General features: G+C 34.8%; 1 protein-coding gene across 3 annotated transcripts in view; it reads left to right on the forward strand.

Moving 5' to 3' along the window:
• The window catches only part of LOC101887379 (uncharacterized), a 60,773-nt gene extending 38,663 nt beyond the window's left edge, over window positions 1-22,110 (forward strand). For 2 of the 3 annotated variants that reach the window (XM_011297829.3, XM_005176381.4), the window contains 7 exons: window positions 4,255-4,317; window positions 17,064-17,683; window positions 17,752-17,960; window positions 18,025-18,574; window positions 18,639-19,285; window positions 19,347-19,493; window positions 21,588-22,110. In XM_011297829.3, coding sequence (XP_011296131.1) covers window positions 17,148-17,683; window positions 17,752-17,960; window positions 18,025-18,574; window positions 18,639-19,285; window positions 19,347-19,493; window positions 21,588-21,706 — 2,208 coding nt within the window. In that variant the 5' untranslated portion in view covers window positions 4,255-4,317; window positions 17,064-17,147 and the 3' untranslated portion in view covers window positions 21,707-22,110. Of the gene's footprint in view, window positions 1-4,254; window positions 4,318-11,087; window positions 11,223-17,063; window positions 17,684-17,751; window positions 17,961-18,024; window positions 18,575-18,638; window positions 19,286-19,346; window positions 19,494-21,587 lie in introns of those variants that run through there. The other variant, XM_011297830.3, reaches the window with a different exon arrangement.
• The last annotated feature ends 1,928 nt before the right edge of the window (window positions 22,111-24,038 follow it).

The following is a 24,038-nucleotide window of genomic DNA, read 5'->3' on the forward strand; positions in this document are numbered from 1 at the left end:
GGAGTCCTTTTTACAAAACATATTCTGCTAAATTGGAATCAGTAAAAACCCAATTTCTTTTATTTGCTCTCAGAGGAATAGGATGGAATATAAATGATACACTTCCACCATATGAGAATCGCCTAAAACTAATTGATCTTCCGACACTGGAAAAGAGACGTTTTATGTTAAGAGCTTTATTTATTATAAAACTTTTGCGTGGCGAGATCGATTCACAGTTTTTAACCGGTGAATTAAATTTTAATATTCCTGCTCGTAATACTCGAAATTACATACCACTTAAACTTTGCTTGGCTAAATCCAATTATGAATCTTATAATCCTATGAGGATGCTCATTAAGGGTTCTATGAACTCAGTAAGCGTTTTACTTGATGGAGTAGAGCGATATTGTCCATTTTTACACCTGGGCTAGCACAGATAAAAGTTGCGAAGATTGAACAAAATCAGATGATCCTTTCTTTTTCTATAAGCTTAAATTTCTTTTCTTTGAAAATGTTGCCCTTTTGTGGGGGAGATACCAGAAGGAGTGGATCCGTTTCCCATCTCAGAACTCGATCTAAGTTTGATAAAATATTGGGATGTACCAAGTTTTAACCAGATCGGATACTCCCTTCAAGAGTTATCGTGCACACAAGCTAGACAGGCAAATGGACGAAAAACTGATTTAGTCCAAAAGGCCTAGGGTTTGAAACCGCTATTTCGATGAGGCACGTATTGCCCTATCAAATGATATACACCCTTTGTAGCCATATGGCTCACGTTTTTGAGCCAACCAATAAATTTAATGATATTGTAATATGGTGTTGCGAATTCTGCGGCATTACCATATGTCTTCCTTAATAATGCTCATTATGGGAACGCCTTTTGGCATAATACCCATATAACCGGAAGGATTTTGCTTCATTATACCATTCATTAAAGTAGGGTTCTTTTAAATTTGTTACTTCGTTTGAATCACTTGTCTGTCTGCCTATTAAAATCAAGGAATAGCACATACTATAAAAAACGAGACTTTAAAATTTTGCCACTGATGTATAGGTAGAGATCTCACATACATAACCTACAGGTTTTCAGCATTGTATGGCTTTACCCTCAATTTCCATGCACATCAGATGTAATTCTCAGAAGGTTAGACTACCCACTCCTCTTAAAAAGCTTCAATGTATATCGGTAACCTTCTGATTTTTGATATTTTTGAAGCTTATTGATATTCTTAAATATTGACATTTGACTAAACTTGTCATCATCAGTTGTAATGTGTTCCAATATAACCCTCCCCATTTTAGAAATAATTTGAAGATCTTTTAAAACTTCATTCAATTTTTATCTTGCTTTTGCAGTCGTGATGTATTTTTTCGACAAATGCTCTATATTGGTTATAGCATTTATTTTAAATTTTGTTCTTACAATGCATTCGAGGATTAAATATTTTTTTTTGTCAATGATCAAGCGATGAATAGAGAACGAATCACGTCCCATGGAAATTGGAAAGTAAGTAAAGTTTCCAATTTCATACACTACTTATATTTTTATGTGTTTGAATACCTTTCAGTAGGCCAATTTTTTTTCTACGATCTCTTGTTAATCTATCAAACGTGTCGTTTGTTAAGATCAATTATATGTTATTTTTTATGTTCGTATATTCTCTTTACTTTTGTCATGCTGATGTAAGTGATAACATTTATCGTTGGGTTTCTCAATGAGTTCATTCAGAAAATGCAAAAGTGTGACATTTATTGGTACGATACTCGTATGATCGGTATCGGCAACCGACAAAATTTTATTTGCTCTTTGTTATACCCTCCACCATACTATGGAGGGTATATTAATTTTGTCATTCCGTTTTTAACTCCTCGAAATACTCATGTCAGAACCAACAAAGTATATATATTCTTGATCAGCGTGAAATTCTAAGTCGATTTAGCATTGTCCGTCTGTCTATTGTAATCACGCTATTTGTCGAACCAATTGAGATAGAAGGCTAAAATATTGCACACATGTTTATTTTGCCAGTAGGCAGGTTAAGTTCGTAAATGGGCCATGTAAGTCCACGTTTTCCTATAGCCCCCATATAACTGTACCTCCGTATATTCGGTATTTTGATGATTTTAGCGACATTATTCACCGGAAATGTTTGAAATTACGTATTTAGAGTTCGTAATAGGAACTGCAGTCTGTGACAGAAAATTGTGTATGCAGGTCCAGGTCTTCGTATAGGCCCCATATATCAGTACCTTCGGCATTTTGACGATTTTAGGTACAATACTCACCGAAATTGTTTGAGATGTTGTATTTGAAGTTCGTAATGGATGCTACAGCCTGTGACAGAAAATTGTCTATGCAGGTCCTGATCTTCGTATAGCTCCCCTATAACGGTACCTCCGTACATTCAGTATTTTGATGATTTTAGCGACATTATTCACCGGAATTCTTTCAAATTTCGTATTTGAAGTTCAAAATGGATACTACAGCCTAAGACAGAAAATTGTCTGTGCAGGTCCAAATCTTCGTATAGGGCCCATATAACGGTACCTCCCAACATTCGGTATTTTCATGATTTTGGCGACATTTTTCACCGGAGTAGTTTCAAATTACGTATTTAGAGTTCGTAATAAAAACTACAGTCTGTGACAGAATTGTGCATGCAGGTCCAGGTTTTCGTATAGGCCCCATATATCAGTACCTCCCTATATTCGGCATTTTGACAATTTTAGGTACAATAATCACCGAAATTGTTTGAAATGTTGTATTTGAAGATCGTAATGGATGCTACAACCTGTGACAGAAAATTGTCTATGCAGGTCCTGATCTTCGTATAGCCCCCACTATAACGGTACCTTCCAATATTCCGTATTTTGATGATTTTAGCTACATTATTCACCGTTTATTTCAAGTTTCGAATTTGAATATGGTAATGGCTTATGACAAACAAAGCCTATGTAGGTTCATGTCGTAGATACCTCAATACAACGGCTTTATTCGGTATTTTTAAGATTTTAAAAGAATTTTTAACGGATTTTATTTTTTGAAAATTTCCAAATTCGTTCTAAATGGTGGAGGGTATTCAAAGTTCAGCACGACCGAATTTACTGCTTTTAAACTTGTTAAAGTTTATTTTAAACACTAATTGTTCGCGTGTGAATATTCTTTGGAAAATATCTTCCTTTACCCTCTATACTATTCTAATCAAAATTCACTTGTTCAATATCTGTTAAAATTTAAATACCCTACCCAGCTATAGCGATAAATACAAGTAAAGAAATGTTAGCGTATGTATGTGTGCTTGTGACAATACAATTACTAATTGTTGTAGTCAATAAACTTTGACGTACGACGTACGTACATAGATTTTGTTCGACCACAGTTTTCTCCCTGGCAACATTTCATTCATCAGAGTCCGTCCGTCTCAGTATTTGAATATAGAAATTGAAATAGAATAGAAGAAAATTTCATATTAAATTGAATCGTTTATGAATAGAATCTAAGCAATAATTGATGTGATATGTACATATTAGATATGTACGAATATATACATACATATGTATTTAAGGCGTATACATACGTAAATTAAACTGAATACCTGTCATAATGTTATGGCTGTTAACTGTGTTTGTAGAGTTTTAAATTGACATACCTACATACAATATGCACATGAATTGAAAAGATTTTTATTTGATAAATTACAAAGATATGTACATACACATATATGGCATGCAAGTTCACATGCGAAAGTGTTCTATATTGCAAGTTATTTGAAGGTTAATAGTGATGCGAACATGATTTTCTCATATCTGGGTGAAGGTTCTTTCCAATCCAGTGACCCATTATTTCAAATTTGACAAGTTAAATCAAATAATACAACGCAGACATCTGAATCAACCAAGTCAAAGGTATATAAGGTATATTACTGTTTTGAAAACTTGGAGGGAGGAAATAAGCAGAACCATTGAAATGTGTGGAGTTAGAAGGAATTGGACATACGCAATTTTTAAATTTTTTGCTCATTTAAAATGTTGACCCATTGTGGGGAAGGTATAAGAAAGTAAGGAGTAATTCGATGCTGTCGATCTCCGCTCATAACCTAAGTCTGATATAAATATTGCGATTTTCGATAGCAATGATCTGGTGGGGACGGTGAGACGGTAGAACACATTACAGTTGGTCCGCGGGATTTTGTCTAGTGTTAATAATTAAAAAAAGTATTGAAATTAACTCAATGTTAATAATTTATTCATTTTTCATTCTAATTTCAGATGTAACTAACATATAACATTTCTTTGTTGGATATTTGGATAAGTTTGGACATGTTATAACTAGTGAGTATTATATCATTACTCTAATTAAAGAATTTATGGACAAATTAAAAAAAAGTAAAAAAGCAGCTAAGTACGACCGGTATGAACTTTTAATGCCCTGTACCATTTGGAAGGAACTTTAACAATTTCAAAAAATTCCCCTAACATGAAAACTATACGAAGATAAGGACCTGCAAAAATGTCTCTAAAATCACATAAATACTAAATATTCGGAGGTACCGTTTTATGGGGGCTATACGTAGCCGCGGGCCTGCATAGACAAGTTTTTCATAGGACTTGAAACACTTCCGAATAAAAATGTTGCTCAAATCATCAAAATTCCGAAAATCGGGATTTATCGTTAAAAGGGGGCTATACAAAGACGCGGATCTACAGTCGCGATTTTTTGCCATAGGCTGTAGTATCCATTGCAAACTCTAAATACAAGAGTTGAAACAATTCCGGTAAAATATCGCTAAAATTATCTAAATACCGAATATTGGGAGGTACCGTTACATGGTGGCTATATGAAAACGTGGACCGACTTAACCTGCCTACTGGAAAAGCACACATTTGTGCAAAATTTAAAAAATTACATGATTGCAACAGATGGACGATCAGGTAGGTAGGTAGGCCTGACATAAGTATTTCGAGGAGTTTTACATGGAATGACAAAGTTAAGATACCCTCCATAGTGTGGTGGAGGGTATAAAAATCTGGAGAAATATACAAAATTGAAAAGAGTTTGAAAAAAGTCGTGTTTAAAATTTTTTTTTTCACAGAATAACATATCGCTATATTCTAAAAAAATTCTCAACAGAAGAACTAAGTTTAAGTGTTTGATAAAAATTTGACTTCACGAATTTAAAATATTATTAACCTAAAACATTGCTCTCTTTAATAGAGAGTGATATGAAGTTAAGCCAATAGGGGGAATACTTCAGTCTTAAGCAATGAAAGTAATATAACTACACAGACAGTTATTTGCAAACAAGTCACCAGTTTTTAGTGTGAAATTTTTAAAGTATGGTTTGAAGCATTTAAATGATTCTTAACTCAATCATAATGTTTTGTTGGTTAATGTCAAACTAAATCAAAAAAGTTGTTACTTCTTAAATCTCCAGATATTATTTGATTTAGAGATAAAGTCATATAAGTGGATAAAAAAATTGCTAACTTATACAATAAACAAGTAAAAAAGCTTTAATTTCGGCCGGGCCAAACTTTGAATATCCTCTACTATTTGGAACGAATTTGAAAATTATCAAAAAAAAAATAAATAAATAAAATAAAATCCGTTCAAAATTCTGTTAAAATCTTAAAAATAACGAAGGTTGCCGTTATATTAGGGTCTATACGACGACGTGGACCTGCATAGGCAACTTTTGTCATAACCCATTACAATATTCAAACGCGAAACTTAAAAAAAAATCGATGAATAATGTGTTTAAAATCATCAATATACCGAATACGTGAAGGCTATGGCCCTGCATAGACAATTTTCTTTCTTAGGCTCTAGTATCCATTACGAACTTCAAATATCAAATTTGAAACATTTCCGGTGAATAATGTCGCTTAAATCATTTAAATACGAATATGGGGAGGTCATAGGCTGTAATATCCATTGCAAACATCAAATACCAAATACAAATGAATAATTTCGCTAAAATCGTCAAAATACCGAATATCCGGACTTGCCGTTATATGAGGGCTATACGAAGGTGTAGTCATGTATTTTGATGATTTAAGCTAAATTATTCACCCTTTATTTCAAGTTTCGAATTTGAATATGGAAATGGCTTATGACAAACAAAGCCTATGTAGGTTTACGTATTAGAGATCCCGTGAATAATTTCCGGTGAATAATGTCGCTTAAATAATCGAAATACGAATATCGGGAGGCACCGTTATATGAGGGTTGTACGAAGACAATTTTCTGTCATAGGCTGTAATATCCACTTCCAAACATCAAATACCAAATACATATGAATAATTTCGCTAAAATCATCAAAATACCGAATATCCGGAGGTGCCGTTATATGAGGACTATACGAAGGTGTGATCCTGTACGGACAATTTTCTGTCATAGGGCTAGAGCGTACATCCATTACGAATTTCAAATACCAAATTTAAAAACATTTCTGGTAAATAATGTCACTTAAATCACCAAAATGTGGTAGGTCCTTGTGGTTCATTTTCAATACAAAAAGTTCTGCAGACATAATATTCATTTGAGTAAAATTTTATCAACCTACTTCATATCGTTCGGGAGCTAAAGTAATTTCCACAGACGGAGAGACGGACGGACATCGCTAAATCGACATAGACATAGGGCCTAAAATGTATATTTCGGGGTGTTACAAACGGAATGACGAACTTAATATACCCTCCATACTATGGTGTAGGGTATAAAAGAAATAGCTACATTCGGCTGGGACGAACTTTTAATACCCTCCACCATTTAAAAGGAACTTGAAAATTAAAAAGAAAAAAATCCGACGAAAAATACAGCTTAAATTAAAACCGTTATATGGGAGACATACGAAGACGTGGACCTGCATAAGTAATTATCAGCCATTTTCCGAACTCCAAATTCAAAATTTAAAACAATTTTGGCGAATAACGTTGCTAAAATCATCAAAATACCGATTATATGTAGGCTATATGAAAACATGGACATGGTCCATTTACGAACTTAACCTGCCTACTGGCAAAATACGGACGTTTGCAAAATTTTATATTCTATCTCAATTCGTTCGAAAGATAGCGTGATTATAACAGACAGACAGTCGGACATCGCTAAATAGAATTTAACGCTGATCATGAATATATATACTTTGTTGGGTCTAACATAAATATTTCGAGGAGTTACAAACGGAATGACAAAGATAATGTACCCTCCATAGTAGGTGGAGGGTATAAAAACACATTTTTGGTGTTTTACAACTCATTGAGTAAATGAGCGATTCTTACTGATCGACCTTCTTTGAACTTTGATTGATGTTATGCACAATTAAATATTTCTGTCAACACCAAGTCTATTTCTGTCAACACCAATCATAATTAACACAGATTTCTTTTGTTCATATTATCTATATTATTTATATATTTTACATGTATACATGTTTGTATGTAATGTCTTTATCCATTGTTTAAAAGAAAAAAAAAAAAAAAAACAAAATGATGAAACTATGGTGTTGTTGTCTCTTTGGTTATACTACTTCTGATTACAAATAAAAATGCGTTGCAGCCATTGTTCCACATTTCACACGAGCCATTTCATTTCGTTTGCGTGTTTTTCTAGTCTTAGGGAGGTGCATGTGGCGGTTTTTATTTAATATGAGGATACGTAATTGCAGACCTTATGGCACCATGTGTCCTTGTGTCATCTATTACCGCATATAAACCCTATTACCTTTTCTACGAGACACACTGCGGTAATGCACTTGTTGGCTTCTGTTTACCTGCATTTTTTCCATTGTCTTATCGATTTTTTCAATTTATAAATAAATGCGATTCGCCTGATACGAAAGGAGTGAATGAGCGTGGATAATGGACACTATCATAAGATAGATTAATTATCCATACTAAACATTTATGATTAAATTGTGCATCATAATTTATTTGTAGTTTGGAATACAGTTTACGACAAAAAGGTTGTATGATATTAGAATGTTGCAAAACCCAATTAATGTGAACATTTTAGAATAAGTCGAAGTGCATACTACATATTGCTCTATAGAGGACATTTTCTAAAACCTTTACCTATAAAATATACAGGGTGATATAAAAAACTGTCCAACGCCACAATTTTCCATTTTTTTTTTTTAAATTTTATTGAATGAAATCAAAAAATGTCGAAAACAGCATCAAATTTTAGAATAAGTTTAGATTTGTTCGAATTGATCACCTCTGGCACGAATTATGGCCCTCAAACGGCCAATAAAACCGTCAACACGTTGCCCGAATGTTGCACTGCGATATTTTGGCCCATTCCCGGTGAAGCGCTTGCTTGAGGTGATCGGCACTTTGGTATTTTTTAGTGCCAACCTTGGACAGTAGTCCATCGCTGGAAGTGAAGCGAGGAACCTCATTTCGTAACTATTCTTGGGTGACGCGTGCTGAGTGCCATGGTGCTGAGTCCTGTTGGAATGTCCAAGATCTGCGGCCAAAATGTTTGCGTGTCCATGGCTTTAATACACCCTCTAGAATATTTTCACGATAATATTCGGAATTTATTTTGATGCTACGGTCGATTAACACCAGCGGAGAGCGACCATCGGCACGATCATTTTGTTTTTTTACAAACTGCTGAACAACGAATGTTTTCTCATCAGAGAAAACCAAATTCGGCAGTTCACCACTTTCGGCCAGGCGAAGCAACTCTTTAGTTCTTTTCAGTCTATTTTATATCTGTTGCGGTGTAAGTTCTTGCTCATTTTGGAATTTCAATGGCTTTACCCCGAGCTAATTTTTCAATATTTGCCGAATGGAATATTGCGATATGTTCAGCTCACGAGCCATTTTCGGCGACTGCGACGCGGGTTTCGATCAAGTCGTTTCTTTTCAAACCATTTCTGCTGAAGTTGCTGTTTTCTTCCGTCCATTTCCTTCACGAGACACAAAAGATTTGTTCACATTTAAATGCTGGCGTGCTCTAACGATAGCCACTTGTGGTTTTCCAGCCAAATATGAAAAAATCACAGTCTGTCCGTCCGTTCATGTATCCTTGTGAACAAAATGCAGGTCGCATTTATTATTCGATTGAGATGAAATTTTACCAAACAATATTTGTTTGGCCCAAGGATGAAACCTCTTGAAATTGATGATAATCTGATCAGATTTAGATATAGCTCCTATATTTCGGCTTAATTGTGCGTCAAATGGCTAATATAAGTTCAAATGGGGATACGTCGAATTAAGTCTAGAAGCATTAAATCGATTTTGGAAAAAATCGGTTCAGATATAGCTATAGCTCTCTTATATATGTTTCATCCGATTTGGGATTTTAAGTCCTTCACATTCGTAATATGCACTCGACAAAAATTATATTTGTACCGGACATCAGATACAGATCAGGAATACCTCTGCCATTTTATCAAGAAAGGTTCAGATTTGGTTTATTGTGCAAATAATGGCTAATATCAGCCCAAATGGAGTAATTTCGGGACGCACGTTTCCATTTTGTGGAACTCGACTCCGATTTATATATATTTTTTATATAATCCTTCTCATGCACTCTATAGTAATGTTATTTGGTGTAAAAGATTAAAATGTCTTCGTCAAATTTAGTAAAAATCGATTCCGAATTGGATACGCATATTAGTCGCCTCTGAAACCAAACTATAACTGCTCTAAAGCTATATGTTTATAGGCGGTATGATCTACTTGAAATAAATTGTTTTGTTACGGGAGATTTACTAAGTATGCTTAGTGGTGTAGGGTATCAGATAGTCGGCCCCGCCCGACTTTTGACTCTTCCTTGCTGATTTATCAAATACAATTTTGTAAGTAATTAATTCTATGACAAACAAAATAATACTCCAGTATGCCTCTTGGAAATTCGCATAATAAAAGAGGGAAAAGTACTAAAAAGTGCACGAACAAATAAGTGCAAAAAGAACAAATAAGTTTTGAAAACATGTTTGCAATCTATTATATTTAAAACAGTACAGATTTAACTAAATTTAAACAGCTAATGATACTGATCAAACTCTCAAGGAATAATATAAGATTTGACTTTTTATACACCTTTTTGTTTTGAAGGAATCCCCGTTCAAAATTCAGGTTCTAGCTATTTTAAATTGCTCTTGCGGTACGAATTTCCTAAAATCCAGCTATAATGTTTGCAGAGTATCTTTTAAATGTTTTCAGTGTATTCAATCAACTAGTAGGGTAATTAAAGTATATGAAAAAGCCTTCTATCATCGATTTGTTAAATGGATTACAATAGCTCGCAAGTACATAGGTATGTTTGTTTCAATATTATTCTAGTAATTGGCGATGCATAATAATTATCGTCATATTCTATGTGTATTTGGGAGCTGTGTATGGGTGGTGGGTGGTAAAGGGTTTATTTTTTCTCTTATTTTGTCACCGCTGTGAATGAATGGGACCGACCGCCACTTGCCATTGTATTCCGAACAGATTAAGATGTAAACCTGTTTACAAACGAATGCATTTCGATTTTTTTTATGTTTTTTACTTTTGTTATTGTCATTCATTTGTTCTTTTTTCTGCTACTTCAACATGGTGGCCGTTTAGTTTTTCATTGATTTCTGAGCAAGTTCAAGAATAGCGAGCAACAGACATACGGACAGACATGCAGACATATGTAAATAATTCTTATTTTTGGTTTGGCCACACAGTCAATTACAAAAACACAAATAGCTGTCCGGCTGTCGGTACAAGTGTCTGTTGATTCAGTCGACAGCAGTTGTATCTTTCGGTTGGTCTTTGTTTTAATATTTGGTAAACTTGTGTCGATTTTGTGGGGAAAAAGTGCATTGTATTTTAAGCGGATTAATATTCTTGGCATTTTAGATATTTTCCATATTTATGGCCGACTGCTAGTGCCCGGCTGCAGTGCAGTCGATGGGTTATGTCAATTAACAAAGTGTTTATATGGACGACGGGTTGTGAACTAGAAACACACACCCACACAATCAACGTCATAATAATATTGTTGGAAAAACTATAATCTCCGCACAAAATGAGGTGATCTAACGAAACCAATTGTACCCCCTTTGTTGAGCGAAAAAATATTGGAAATTACTATTGGAACTTAGTGCAAACCAGAAAGTCTTGCAAGCACAACTTTCGGAAAACGGGTGCACCATTGGTGCTCGGGAATTTGTCCGTTGGACTTTTTTCTCCGTCAACAATAAAAGTAAAATAAAATTAATATTTTGCGTTTTTATGAAACGGTAAATATGAAATGTTATGTTAATTTTATGAATCGTATTAATTTTATGACCCGTGCGAATTTCCAGTGTATTTCAAAAAAAAAAAAAAAAAAAAAATATAATATGAAAAGATATAACACCTAATATGAGCCAGTCTCGATTAAACTTAGCTAAATAATGTAATGACAGAAGTGATTTTATGAATTCAATATATGTTTTAACAGATTTAGAAGCGTTTAGGGCTTCAAAGGTCATGCACAATTAATTTTTAAAGTGAATTTCTTAACACAAATAAAAAAAGATAAGAATTTGATAAAATGGCTATAGAACGATATTGTTTGTGCAATAAATGCTTATAATGGACCTAATGCTGACATTCTTTAGGGTCTAAAGGCCATATATTTAATATGAAATACTAAAATAATAACATTTTAAATATTTATTAAATATTACAATTTTCTGAATTGAATTATATAAATTTGAACCGGTTATGTAATTGAACCAATATTGGTGATCAGTGAACAGATCCAACACTTGATTCATGTTTTGTGTTTCGCGTTGACCAAAAATCAGAAACTGAGCGAATACTAGTAAGAAAACATTATGTTCGGGCGGGCCGAACTTTCAGTAACCTCAACCATTAGGTACCCAAAAAAAAAAAAAAAAAAAACATTTTTAAATAGAAGTATTCGGATTCAAACGTTTTCAACTATAAACTGTAAATACCAATGATATCGGTTGAAGAATGAAGTTAACGTTTTCAAAATATGTACAATTAAGTGGAACAAATCCGTGGCAAGAAACACCCAAATACTGAATATCGGAGGATACCGTTACATAGAAACCGTGGACGTGCACGGTATTTCGATGCAATTGTGAACTACAAATAGCGAATTTAAAACAAGTAAAAAAACATTAAGTTCGGCCGGGCCAAACTTTTAATACCCTCTACCTTAGGGAAAAGGAAACATTAGACCCCATTATGACCCACATATACCAATTTTTAGACATATTCATGGGAAAATGTGCCAAAAACATGAAAATACCGAATATCGGGGAAAAAACGTGGACCTAAAATTACAATGATTCGCCAGAAGAGCTAGAACCCATTATGACCTACAAATGCCAATTTTCTGACAAATCCCCAAAGAAATGTGGCAAAAATCATTAAAATATCGAATATCGGGAGGTACCGTTATATGGGAACTATACCAAAACGTGGACCTATACATGCAATGTTTCGACAAAGGAGCTTGAACCCATTATGGCAAACAAATACCAATTTTTAGACAAATCTGTAAAAAAAGTGGCAAAAACAATCAAAATACCGAATATCGGGTATGGGGGCTATACCAAAGCGTGGACTTATACATGCAATGTCTCGTCACACGAACTGGGACCCGTTATGACCTACAAATACCAATTTTCAGACAAATCCGTAAAAAAATGTGGCATAAATCATCAAAATATCGAATATCCGGAGGTGCCGCTATATGGGGCTATATAAAAACGTGGACCTATACATACAATGTTTCGCCAAAGTAGCTAGAACCTCTCATGACAAACGAATTCCAATTTTTAGACAAATCCGCGAAGAAATGTGGCAAATATCATTAAAATACCGAATATCGGGAGGTACCGTTATATGGGAGCTATACCAAAACGTGGACCTATACATGCAATATTTCTCCAAAGGAGCTTGAACCCATTATGGCCAACAAATACCATTTTTAGACAAATCTGTAAAAAAAAGTGGCAAAAACAATCAAAATACCGAATATCGGGAGGTACCGTTATATGGGGACTATACCAAAACGTTGACCGATATATCTCATTTTCAATAGCAAGCCATCCTAGACACAATACAAATTGCTCTTCTAAATTTTGGATCCATACGTAAAATAATGTGGGCTGTATCGTGATTTCAACAGACTGACGGACAGACCCATTAAGTTCTGACCGAACTTTCAGTACGCTCAACCATTAGGTTTTATTAGAAGTTAACAAAATATGTACAATTAAGTGGAACAAATCCACGAAGGATGTGGCTAGAATCATCCAAATATCGAACATCGGAGGATGCAGTTATATGGAAATTGTGGACCAATAGGCACAAAATTTTGACGCAATTATGAACTACAAATAGCGAATTAAATACAAATCCGATACAAAATGTGACCAAAATGGTCACAATACCGAATATTTGGATGTGCCGTTATACGGGGGCTATCGGAAAACGTGTAACTATATATACAATATTAATACGGAGTGGGTACAATCAATTACAAGCTATAAAAAAACTAGAACTTTATATATACCTCTCAAATGAAACCCCTTATATGGGGAGGCTGTACTATATACTATACTAGATATAGTATACATATGCTGTAGTACCGATTCCGAACTTAAAATATGACATTTGAAACAATTCCAGTGAGTGATGGCGCTAAAATCGTAAAAATACAGAATAGCGCCAGTACATTACATTAGGGGGGGGGGGGGGGGGGGGGGCTGTACGTGGACCTGCATAATCAATTTCCTGCCATAGGCTATTGGTACTACAGCCTATGACAGGAAATTGCTTAAGAACTTTAAATACGAAATTTGAAACGATTCCAGTGAATAATTCCGCTAATCATCAAAATACCGAATATAGAAATATGTCGTTATATGGTGGTTATTCGAAGACGTGGACCCACATACGTAATATTTAGTCATAGACTACTATAGTCTACCTACCTACCATGATATGATATGACATGGCCGATTTACGAACTTAACCTGCCTACTGGCAATATACACATGTGTGCTAAATTTTAGCCTTCTATCTCAGTACAAACTACTGTGTCAAATTTCAAAGCTTTATGCCAAATAATATGGGCTGTATAGAGTTTTCAACAGATATACGGACAAACTGACGGACATTGTTTAATCGACTTATGCTGATCATCCATATATTAAATTTATGAAGTCTACGACGAATATTTGGAGGTGTTACAAACGGAATGACAAATACCCTCCTTTCCATGGTGAAGGGTATAATGACAACAACGTTGGATTTTTAGGCCCAAACATTAATTTGTTTTGAACTTGACACTAAAGTATTTTTTTTGAACTTTTTGTTGGGTTCTAAATCTTCTTTAATGAAGTTTGTTTGCAAAGCTTCGAAGTACTTTCATACTGATCGTCAAATCACCCATCTAGGTGTCCCAATTATGGCTTCATGAAACTTAACCACTCGAAAACAAGTGACAGCATTTAACATTTTCCTTCGCGTTGTCTATTTAAGTTCCTATTCAAGCAGAAACCCAAACTGGATTTCTTTTTAAATTGAAATGAAAGAGGACTTTCAAATGGTAAGGTTAAATAAAATACACCACATATAATTCACAGTTGGAGTCTAGGGTTTTAACATAATATGTCCAATCCAATCATTTTCTCGGGAGCAAAACTTGTGAGTTTTTACGGAGCCTACTTTTTAATATTTTGTTTTTTGTGACAGCGCTCCCGACTCACTCCGGTTTCAAATATTAGATTGGGAGCATAATCGCTCAAAATACAGCAAGATTTTTCGTTTTTGCTCCTAATCAAAAACTAGGAAAATATGCTCACTCCATTTGGGGCGACATCGAAAAATTGATTTAGCTTGATTTCTCCTGCACCCAAGAGCTTTCCCTCTTGAATTCGAGTGTGTTTGATTCCTTGTTCAAATTCTTGCAAGAAGCGCATAGCGTTTCTACTCCGTTTGACAAAAGCTGACATAGAAGTTACAGTGGGCATCATTACTAGTTACTGCATCATACATACTAGGACTACTATGATGAAATTCGAGAGCCTTTAATTAATATTAAAAATATTTCAATTATGGTAAGGGTATTATGTCTTCGTGGATTTGTTTGTAACAGGCAAAAAGAAACGAGATAGACTCATAGTTCCTTTTGATGATCTGCATAGAATCACGTTCTGAGTCGATTTATGATCGTCCGTCCGTCTGTCTCTCCGTCCGTGTATTTTTGTAAACAAAGTATAGGTTACATTTTTTGCACGATCAAGATGATATTTTGCACAAGTCATTTGTTTGACCCAAGTACGAACCCTATTGAAATTGGAAATAATCGGTTAAAATGTAGATATAGCTCCCATATATATCTTCGTCCGATGTGCACCAAACATGTAATATTAGCCCCAATAGGATGGAATTTGGCACTTACGACCTAATTGCAAGCATGTCAAATTTGGTGAAATTGGGTTCGAATATAGCTACAGCTCACATTTGGATATAGCTCCTATTTATATCTTTATCCGATTTCAAGTTAATTTTGTACCAAATGGGTAATACCAGCCCGAATTGAAAACGCACAAATGTCTCGGCAAATTTCGTAGAAATCGATTCAGAGAAGGATATTCATCTCATATATTAGTTCCTTTGGAGTTTAAATTATTACTATAATCATAGTTGGTATGCTTTAATTCTCACAAATTTCCCATGAAAACTTTTATTTGTTATGTGAAGCTCTACTAATTACGTAAAGTGGTGTAGGGTATCATGAAATCGGTTTTATAAAAATAAGTTTATAAAAACAACAGAAATGGGTTTAGGCCTAACTATTTGCAACACAAAAACATAACTACGGTATCCCGAACAAAAATGCTGACACTGTACACAAACCTGTAATAGGCAAAACCAACATACATGATAATACTATTTCGATAAACGAATGCATAACAAGTGGAGAGAGTTGAAAATCTTTATAAGTGCGGCCGTAAGATTTAAAAGAAATACTAGAAGAATTTAAGTTTAATTTAATTCTTTGGTTCCTCTTCTATTGAGCTTATTTTAAAATAATTGCTGGCGATGTTCTCCCCAGAAGTTATTTTAAAATAACATCTATGGCATTATTTTTTTGATGGGGTCGTAAACTCAAACAACACAATTTAAACAATTCAATTTTTTTGTGGAAGAGACTAATACCAATTTCCCTTGAAACCCGCTAAAAATTGGAAGGCTTAATAATTTGCCAAATCGAGTAAAATATTGTTAAATATAGGTTAAAAATCCACTTTAAAATTTTTAATTTGTGTGCAAATTCATGGTGTAGGAACCATGAGATAGGTATTTTATCATAGTGCTATCTCAGACTTCATAAATAAATGTATATTTGTATCAGTATAAAATTGTGCTCTCCCTGTTGGAATCTAGATTGAGCCTTCATTCTTTTATTTGGAATATTAAATTCGGCTCTACAAATATTAATTCCTTAGGATCATTTATGTTGAGAATAGGTCCCAAAAGGCAATAACACAATATTGATCAACTATTTGATATCGATCCCCATAAAATGGTACGTCGTGACCTTCGGCATATCGAAGGTCTTTCAAACCTGGAAAATGTAAGCTTTTTACAAACTCCGTCTCATGGCTATGTAGGTTTTATATGATTTTAGTTTATATATCAAACTTAGGACAAGACATCGGAAAATGGACAATATTGGCCAACTTCTTTTGGTATCTCCCTCAAAAAACTTCCAAAAACTGAATAATAATAACTTTGCCATTTCGTTATATCGATATTAAAGCAAGCATAAAAATGAACCTTGTATCTTCTCCAGAAGGTCAAAAATTTTCGAAAATTATGCGTATGAAATATAGGAAAAATATAGTCCACACTCGGCACATGAAAATGTTAACATCAGAATTTGGAAACAATATGTAAAATATTGGCCAACTGCCAAATTGGTAGATTGGCTATTAATATTTGTCCTCCCAAAAAGTAGAACCGCTGTGAATTTATTGTTTATATTTTTTGAAACAATAACTTTCATTCTTACATTTATTTAATAAGACCCTCATATTTTCTTACAGAAATGATGTACTAATGCCAAAAGATATCACCAACAACGCAGATAAGTTGCAGAAATAAATAAATCAAATTGACAACAAACAAAAATGTTATCCACCGAATCAGTGAGTGCCACTAAAACTTGTGATAGGGTTTCACCCATGGACGTAAGTGATGACAATTACAACATTTCCATCGATGGAACAACAACAACTGCAGCAGCAATAACTAGAGTGGAAAATCAAGAAGTAAACGATAATAATGACAACCGAATTGACCTCCCTCCGCAAGAGAATATTGAAACCTTAAAATGTGATAAAACCCTAATACACAATTGCCACGAAATTGATGATAATGCCAGCCACAATGACAATGATAAGGCAGAGAATGTGGAGGAGGAGGAGGAGGAGGAGGAAGAAGAAGATGAAGAGTTCTTCAGTCCAAACAATAACAACAGCATTTCCGAAGCACAAGCAGATAGTTTCGATGATGACATATTTATTGACAGCGAAGAACAGCTGGAGAATGGTGACTGTGGGCTATCCAAATTGTACCTGAACGAGGTGGAAATTGACCGAAATGAAGAGGAGGAGACAATCACTGAGTTGGTCAATGCCACTGGAGCGGATAAATTGATGCAAGTGTAAGTTACCCCTTTAGACATAGAAAGAAAAGTTCATTCCTCTAAAAATGTGCATTCTCTATTCACAGTGAAGAGAACAAAAGTATACGAGTTGCATTCGGAGTTATACTGAGATTGATATTCCCCCTAGCCAACGGAGTTGTCCGAGGTATTAAAGGCATCAGAGATGTGCGCTTCTTAAGAGTATTCCGTAGTATTGCTTCTAGCCGCCAGTCTTTATCTAATTTATTTGCTTTTGCTGCTAATACCATATCCATGAATTTGTCCTCAGTACAAGGTAAGTTTGCGGATCAGATTTAAGCTAATGCAGGACGTGGTGTTATAAGTTGCTACCGTTTTAGTATCACATCGCCTGGAACCAATTTTAAAGTTACTGAAAATTCGGAAATCTCGAGATGGCATCGAAAGTTTGCCCGATTTACCGAATTCCTTACCCAATAGTCCTGAGGGGTTAACTCCCCCAACACCAGATACTCCGTCATCACCGGTTTTCTCACCATTTTTCCGTGAGCCTAGACCTTCCTTGCCAAATTTTCACGCATCATCACGTATACAGATTCCATTTGAAGAACAAATGGCGCCCAAATGTTGTACGATCAATATTTTGGCTGAACCACCACCAGGTCAGCCTATACGGGCTGACATTGTATTCATACATGGTTTGCATGGTTCTTTGGTAAATACTTGGAAGCAGGGTTTGTGGGAAAATGAACGAAAGCCGGTTGAATTCGATCGTCCACCAAAGCCACCAGTACGTCCACCTAAGAGGCCAAGACATTCGCGGAGTACACCTTTACATGCACCGCTGAAACAGAAACGGGCACGTTTTGTCCATCCCGAGCACAAACAGTCATTCTACATTGATTCCATAGACGAATTGGAGGATGCTGAGTAAGTTTGACGTCTTGTGTGACAATCCAGGAACATTTTGTCATAGCGTGCTTTTTCATTTCAGATATTCCTTTGTGTGTGGGGAACCCAAGGACGTGCAGGTTTGTGATGGCTTCGAATATAGCTTCCCCACCTTCCGTTTGCGCATGAACGATAATGGCCGCCTACTGCAAGGCGAAATTAATTCCAAACTCCAAGAAGTTCAAAATTCCTCAGCTGAATCTGAAGACAAAGAAAATTCTGAAGGCACCACCAACAATACAAAGAAAAAGGTTAAATCAACCAAACCTTCACCCAACGATCCAAACTATTCCAAATGCTGGCCAGGCGACTGGTTACCCATCGATTGTCCAGGTGTCCGCGTAATAGCCGTAAACTATACCACCGATCAATATTTGTGGCGTCCGTTGTGGAAGAAGAAGGAGCCACGTTCGAGTCTCACCCAACGGTCTAGAGAAATGGCAGAACTTTTGATACAACATCGTGTCGGTTATGGCCATCCTATTGTTTGGGTAGGTCATTCCAAGGGTGGTCTCTTTATCAAGCAGATTATTGTCGACGCATGGGAAAGTGGTCGTCCGGCAACGGCTCCATTTTGGCACTCTTCAAAGGGAGTGTTCTTCTATTCTGTACCACATCGTGGTTCACATTTGGCCAGCATCAAAGCGCCATTTTTAACGCGTTCTGTTGAGCTAATTGATATTGAAAAGAGTATGTTTGGTGTTTTTATTCGAAAATAAGTAAAGAAATTTAACTTTTATTTCAATTGCAGATAGCAAATATCTTCAGGACTTACATCGCCGTTTTGTTGGTCTTTATCATCTGGGACACTTGAAGATAGAAGTTTTCAGTTTTGTGGAGACTGCATTGACTCTTATGTCGGTTTTATATCTACGGATTGTTGGAGTCGATTCTGCAGGTAAGAATGTGCTTTGCTTTTGTTTATTTGAAAATGTAAAGAGGGGAAAATATTCGAGATTTAGTCAGGATTTTGAATAGGTAATATTGTTTTATAGCGAACAATATGAACAAACTATTCCAATAAATTTTTCGCTGAAAAGGCCGACTGTACTATGTACAGACAAAAGCATTCCCCCAGTTTACTAGGACCGATCGATAACCAACTTAGCTTTACAACTATATTTTCCGAATCTCTCCGAGACAGACCTATGGCGAATGCAATTATAATAAAGGAGAATGAACAAATTCGGAGCAAGGATTACGGTAATAGTCAATACGGAACATAAGACAGGTCGCAGGATACTTTTCTGCCCATTTTTCAAGCCTCAGGTAGATAAGTCTCGGCCCAACATTCCCATTAAGATTCCGTCCAATATCATTTGGAGCATCACTCCTCATAAACTTTTGGGAGCACATACTCAGTGCGAAATATATCTGATATCATGCTACCTTCGCTTAGCCCCGTCAACGCAATGACCTTGCATACTTCTTTAGTTTACAATCCCACTGATCTAGCCACACATCTCGCCTAAGCTCATCGATCAGCCTATTAAGACCCTAGACTTATCACGATGATTTTATAGTCTTGAAGGGTTTTTTCTCAATTCAGATATGCGACTAACAGTTTATAGCGGACGATGACGACAGTAATAGAGTTTCGAAAACCTTTTGTTCTATTCGAATATCAGAAGGGTTGGGCAGTTCTCCGAAGCGTCAGTTGGTGAATGTCCTAACTTTAAGCAAAGATTTACGTTAACAAGAAATAGTTTATTGAAGCGGTGATCTGCTGATAGAGAAATTAATGAAGAAACGAAGGAAAAGGCAGGGGGATAATTAAAGTAATTTTTACAAAACCTGATTACACGATGGCAATGCCAAGCGCACTGCGACCCCCTCATTATATTCGTAGGGTGCATCAATATTCACCTTGCATAACGTGGAACAATCATTTAGCTCTGCCAGCGCTGATCCTCTAATCATTTCATAAGAGAGACTGCCAACATTTTTGGTTACTACTCTTACAGTGCGAAACAGTGGCCGATATCAAAATACAGCCATTAATGAGCCACTAGAGACTAGTTCAAGCTACCTAGAAATATTCTTTACGGAATGAAATAAATGACATCCTAACTCTCTCCTTCACAACAATCTGAACCACAGCATCAGATTTAAATAAATGACATCCTAACTCCCTCCTTCATAAAATCTGAACCACAGTATCAGATTTTACTGTTTCAACCAGACCTTCGAAAATACAAATTCGAGATTTACTTCTTCTTGAATTCCAGGGGGAGAAGTCTTGGGAGCAGAAAAATGTCTCTTGAATAATAGCGAGCATGCATGATATTCCAGAGACCTAGCTAAGTACTACAGTCCTCGGGATTCAGGATGAATTATGCAATATTATCGGACTACAAGCCTACGTCTACAGGAGACCCAATGCGTACTACTTTCAGGGTGTGCAAAGGTATGATTGCACAGAACTTAATAAAAATTCAAGCCAAATATACAAGGATAACAGGAGGCCGTAATAAGTACTTAAGCTACATCTACAAAGATGTCTGAAGTTAAGGCGGCAAAAAACCTTAATAAGTACTCAAGCAGTATCTACAAAAACATATTAGGCTTTTTCTGCAAAAGACCTTAATAAATATTCAAGCAGAGTCTACAAGCATACTAGAATTCTAAATATACTTTTGGGTCCCAAGGACTCTTCTCATTTAGGACTAAGAGACTTGGATAAATGATTTATAGAAGAATGTTCAAATTTAAAATCATATTGATGCTGTCGTCTAGTCGTGAGAATTTATGCCAGCCAGAGGTCAAGACAATATGCAATACGGCATAAGAATTTATAATCTCTATAGGTACTATTTTAGTAAATTTGTGTGGGCAAAATTTTCGAAGAATTTTCGTCGATTGTAAAAATATTACAAATTAACCAAAAAATCAAATCAAAATATTTGAATGAGTGGGAGGAATGTGTTAAAATTTGAATAAATGTATGTATGTTTTTAAATGTAATTCCTATTTTATTTTTATTTTCTTGCAGATCCTGGCATTGGTGACGTCTGTGGCATTCGTTTGGATCATCGGGAAATTTGCAAACCACGCAATCGTGATTGTATTTTGTACAAACAATTGGTTAATATGATTAACAAAGTTTGTTAAACTAATCAACTATCTACTTGTTTTTTTGTTAAATCAACATACAAACAAACATACATACACATATAAATTTTTACACTTTTTAAAAAAGCCATTTGAATTTGTTAGTTTTAGTTTATTTTTAAGGAAACCAACAAAAAAAAAAAACTATTTTTTACAGAAAAAAAAGAAAGAAAATAAAAACATTTCATTACAAATGAGAATTCATTCAGGAAATAATGTACCAAGATTTGTTTATATATAACACGCATTGTGATCAGTTTTATTGTGAAATATTTATGTGATTTGCTGATATTCAATTAAATGTAATTATTTTTCTGTTTCTTTTATTAAGAATAATAATTAAGGTATGCCTATTTAGGGAGCTAATGTAACGTGTTTCAATAATAAAATCTGAAAAAAATGTTTTTGAAAATCTTGTTTAACTTTATGGGGTATTATGTACATGAAAATAATAAAGAATGTGTTACGTTAAGCAAGGGTCTCCACCCATTTCATAAAAAAAACCGTTTAAGGCAGTGTTTTGGTTGCTGACAATTCAAACGTTGATCACGCTTTTTTAAAAAAATTCAAAATACGGTGGTACCGTGTTATTATGAATATATCATTACATGGACCTGTATGCACCATGTATGCATTTATAGCTGGCATATCAAATTGTAAATTTTGAAATTAATATATTATTTATAACTCTTAAAAATTGAAAATTAGAGAGTCAACTTTGATATGTGAAAGGCCCCACCTGTCTTACTTTTATACCCTTCAGCTTGAAAAGGAGAGTATATTAAATTTGTCACTCCGTTTGTAACACCTCTGAGTACTCGTTGAGAACTCCATAAAATATACATAATCATGATCAGCATAACATTCTCAGTCGATTCAATGTCAGTCTGTTGAAATCATGATACAGTCCACATTATTTGACGTAGAGCTTTACAATTTAGCACAATAATTTGTGCTGTGTTTAGAATGGTTGTTATTGAAAATGATACATTGGTCCACGTTTTCGTATAGCCTATATATAACGGCACATCTCGATATTCGGTTTTTCTTGATTTTAATTACATTATTCCACGGGTTTTACCTTTGGCGAATAAACATAGTCTGTATATAATCACTATAGCACCCATATAACAATACCTTCCGATATTCGGTATTTTAATGATTTTTCCTAATTTTTGTCAACGAAATTTTTATAAAATTTTGTATTTAATGTTTATGAAGGGTTCTAACTCTGATATGACAGTAACTGCAAATATTCGGCATTTTTACGATTTATACCAAATTTTCTTTTGGATTCGTTTTAAAACCGGTATTTCTAGTTCATAATGGGTTCTACAACCGGTGACAAAACATTGACCATATTTATGCAAAATTTCCATATAACGATACCCACCGAATTCGGACTTCCATTTTTCCACGCTTTTTTGAATTTAGTATGACCCGCATTAGATAAAAATTGTTGTATGATCCCCATATAACGATTCCACCATCTTTATTGTTTTTTAAAACTTTAACTGCATTCTTCAACAGATAACACTGCTATTTGCAGAGTAAAGTTGAAGACGTTTGAATCCAGAGACTCTTATTTATATAATGCTTATTACCTAATGAAGGAGGTTTTTGAATGTTCGGCCCATTTTCAGCTCTCAAGCGGGCTTTAAATATCAAAGCACTAAGAACATCCATTTCCAAAAAATCGAATAATATAATAATAACGATAATAACTTCAAAATGAATACAATCAAATTGTAACTTAATAGGGGGGTTATAACCCGAAAGAAGATATCAGTTGCTAATTTATTGAAAGGTAGTTCTTTTTACCCAGTTTATAACACTATACGTACTTGGAGGACTTCAATCAATTCATTTATTCATGGAGGTACTTCTGTTAAAGTATACACTTCTCAAGTTCGCTATCAAAACGAGAACGAGACCTTAAATTAAATATTTTAACACTTGATTGACATAACTTGGAGGAAATTCTTAAAATGTATACTGCATTCAAGAAAAAAGTTTACAATACTTAAATATTAATACTTTAATATTTCTATACCCTAGTCATATAGCTACAGAGGGTATTTATCATTTGATACTGTTAAAACGTGCCTCATCGAAATAACGGTTTTAGACCCTTCTACCTAATTTTTGGACCAAATCCGTTTCAGGACGTTGGTGGTCGATGCGGCCATCCGTCCGTCCGTCACCCCTTGGAGCACCTTCCCCACATAGAGTGAATATTTTAAATATTAAATTAAATTTTTTTATAAAATGTAAAATAAGTGTCAGTTTGCTGTCGAATTTCAGACATTTTTTGGAAAGAAGGCTATATTAA

Source organism: Musca domestica, unplaced genomic scaffold, assembly GCF_030504385.1.
Source record: "Musca domestica strain aabys unplaced genomic scaffold, Musca_domestica.polishedcontigs.V.1.1 4, whole genome shotgun sequence".
In the NCBI taxonomy this organism is placed as follows: domain Eukaryota; kingdom Metazoa; phylum Arthropoda; class Insecta; order Diptera; family Muscidae; genus Musca; species Musca domestica.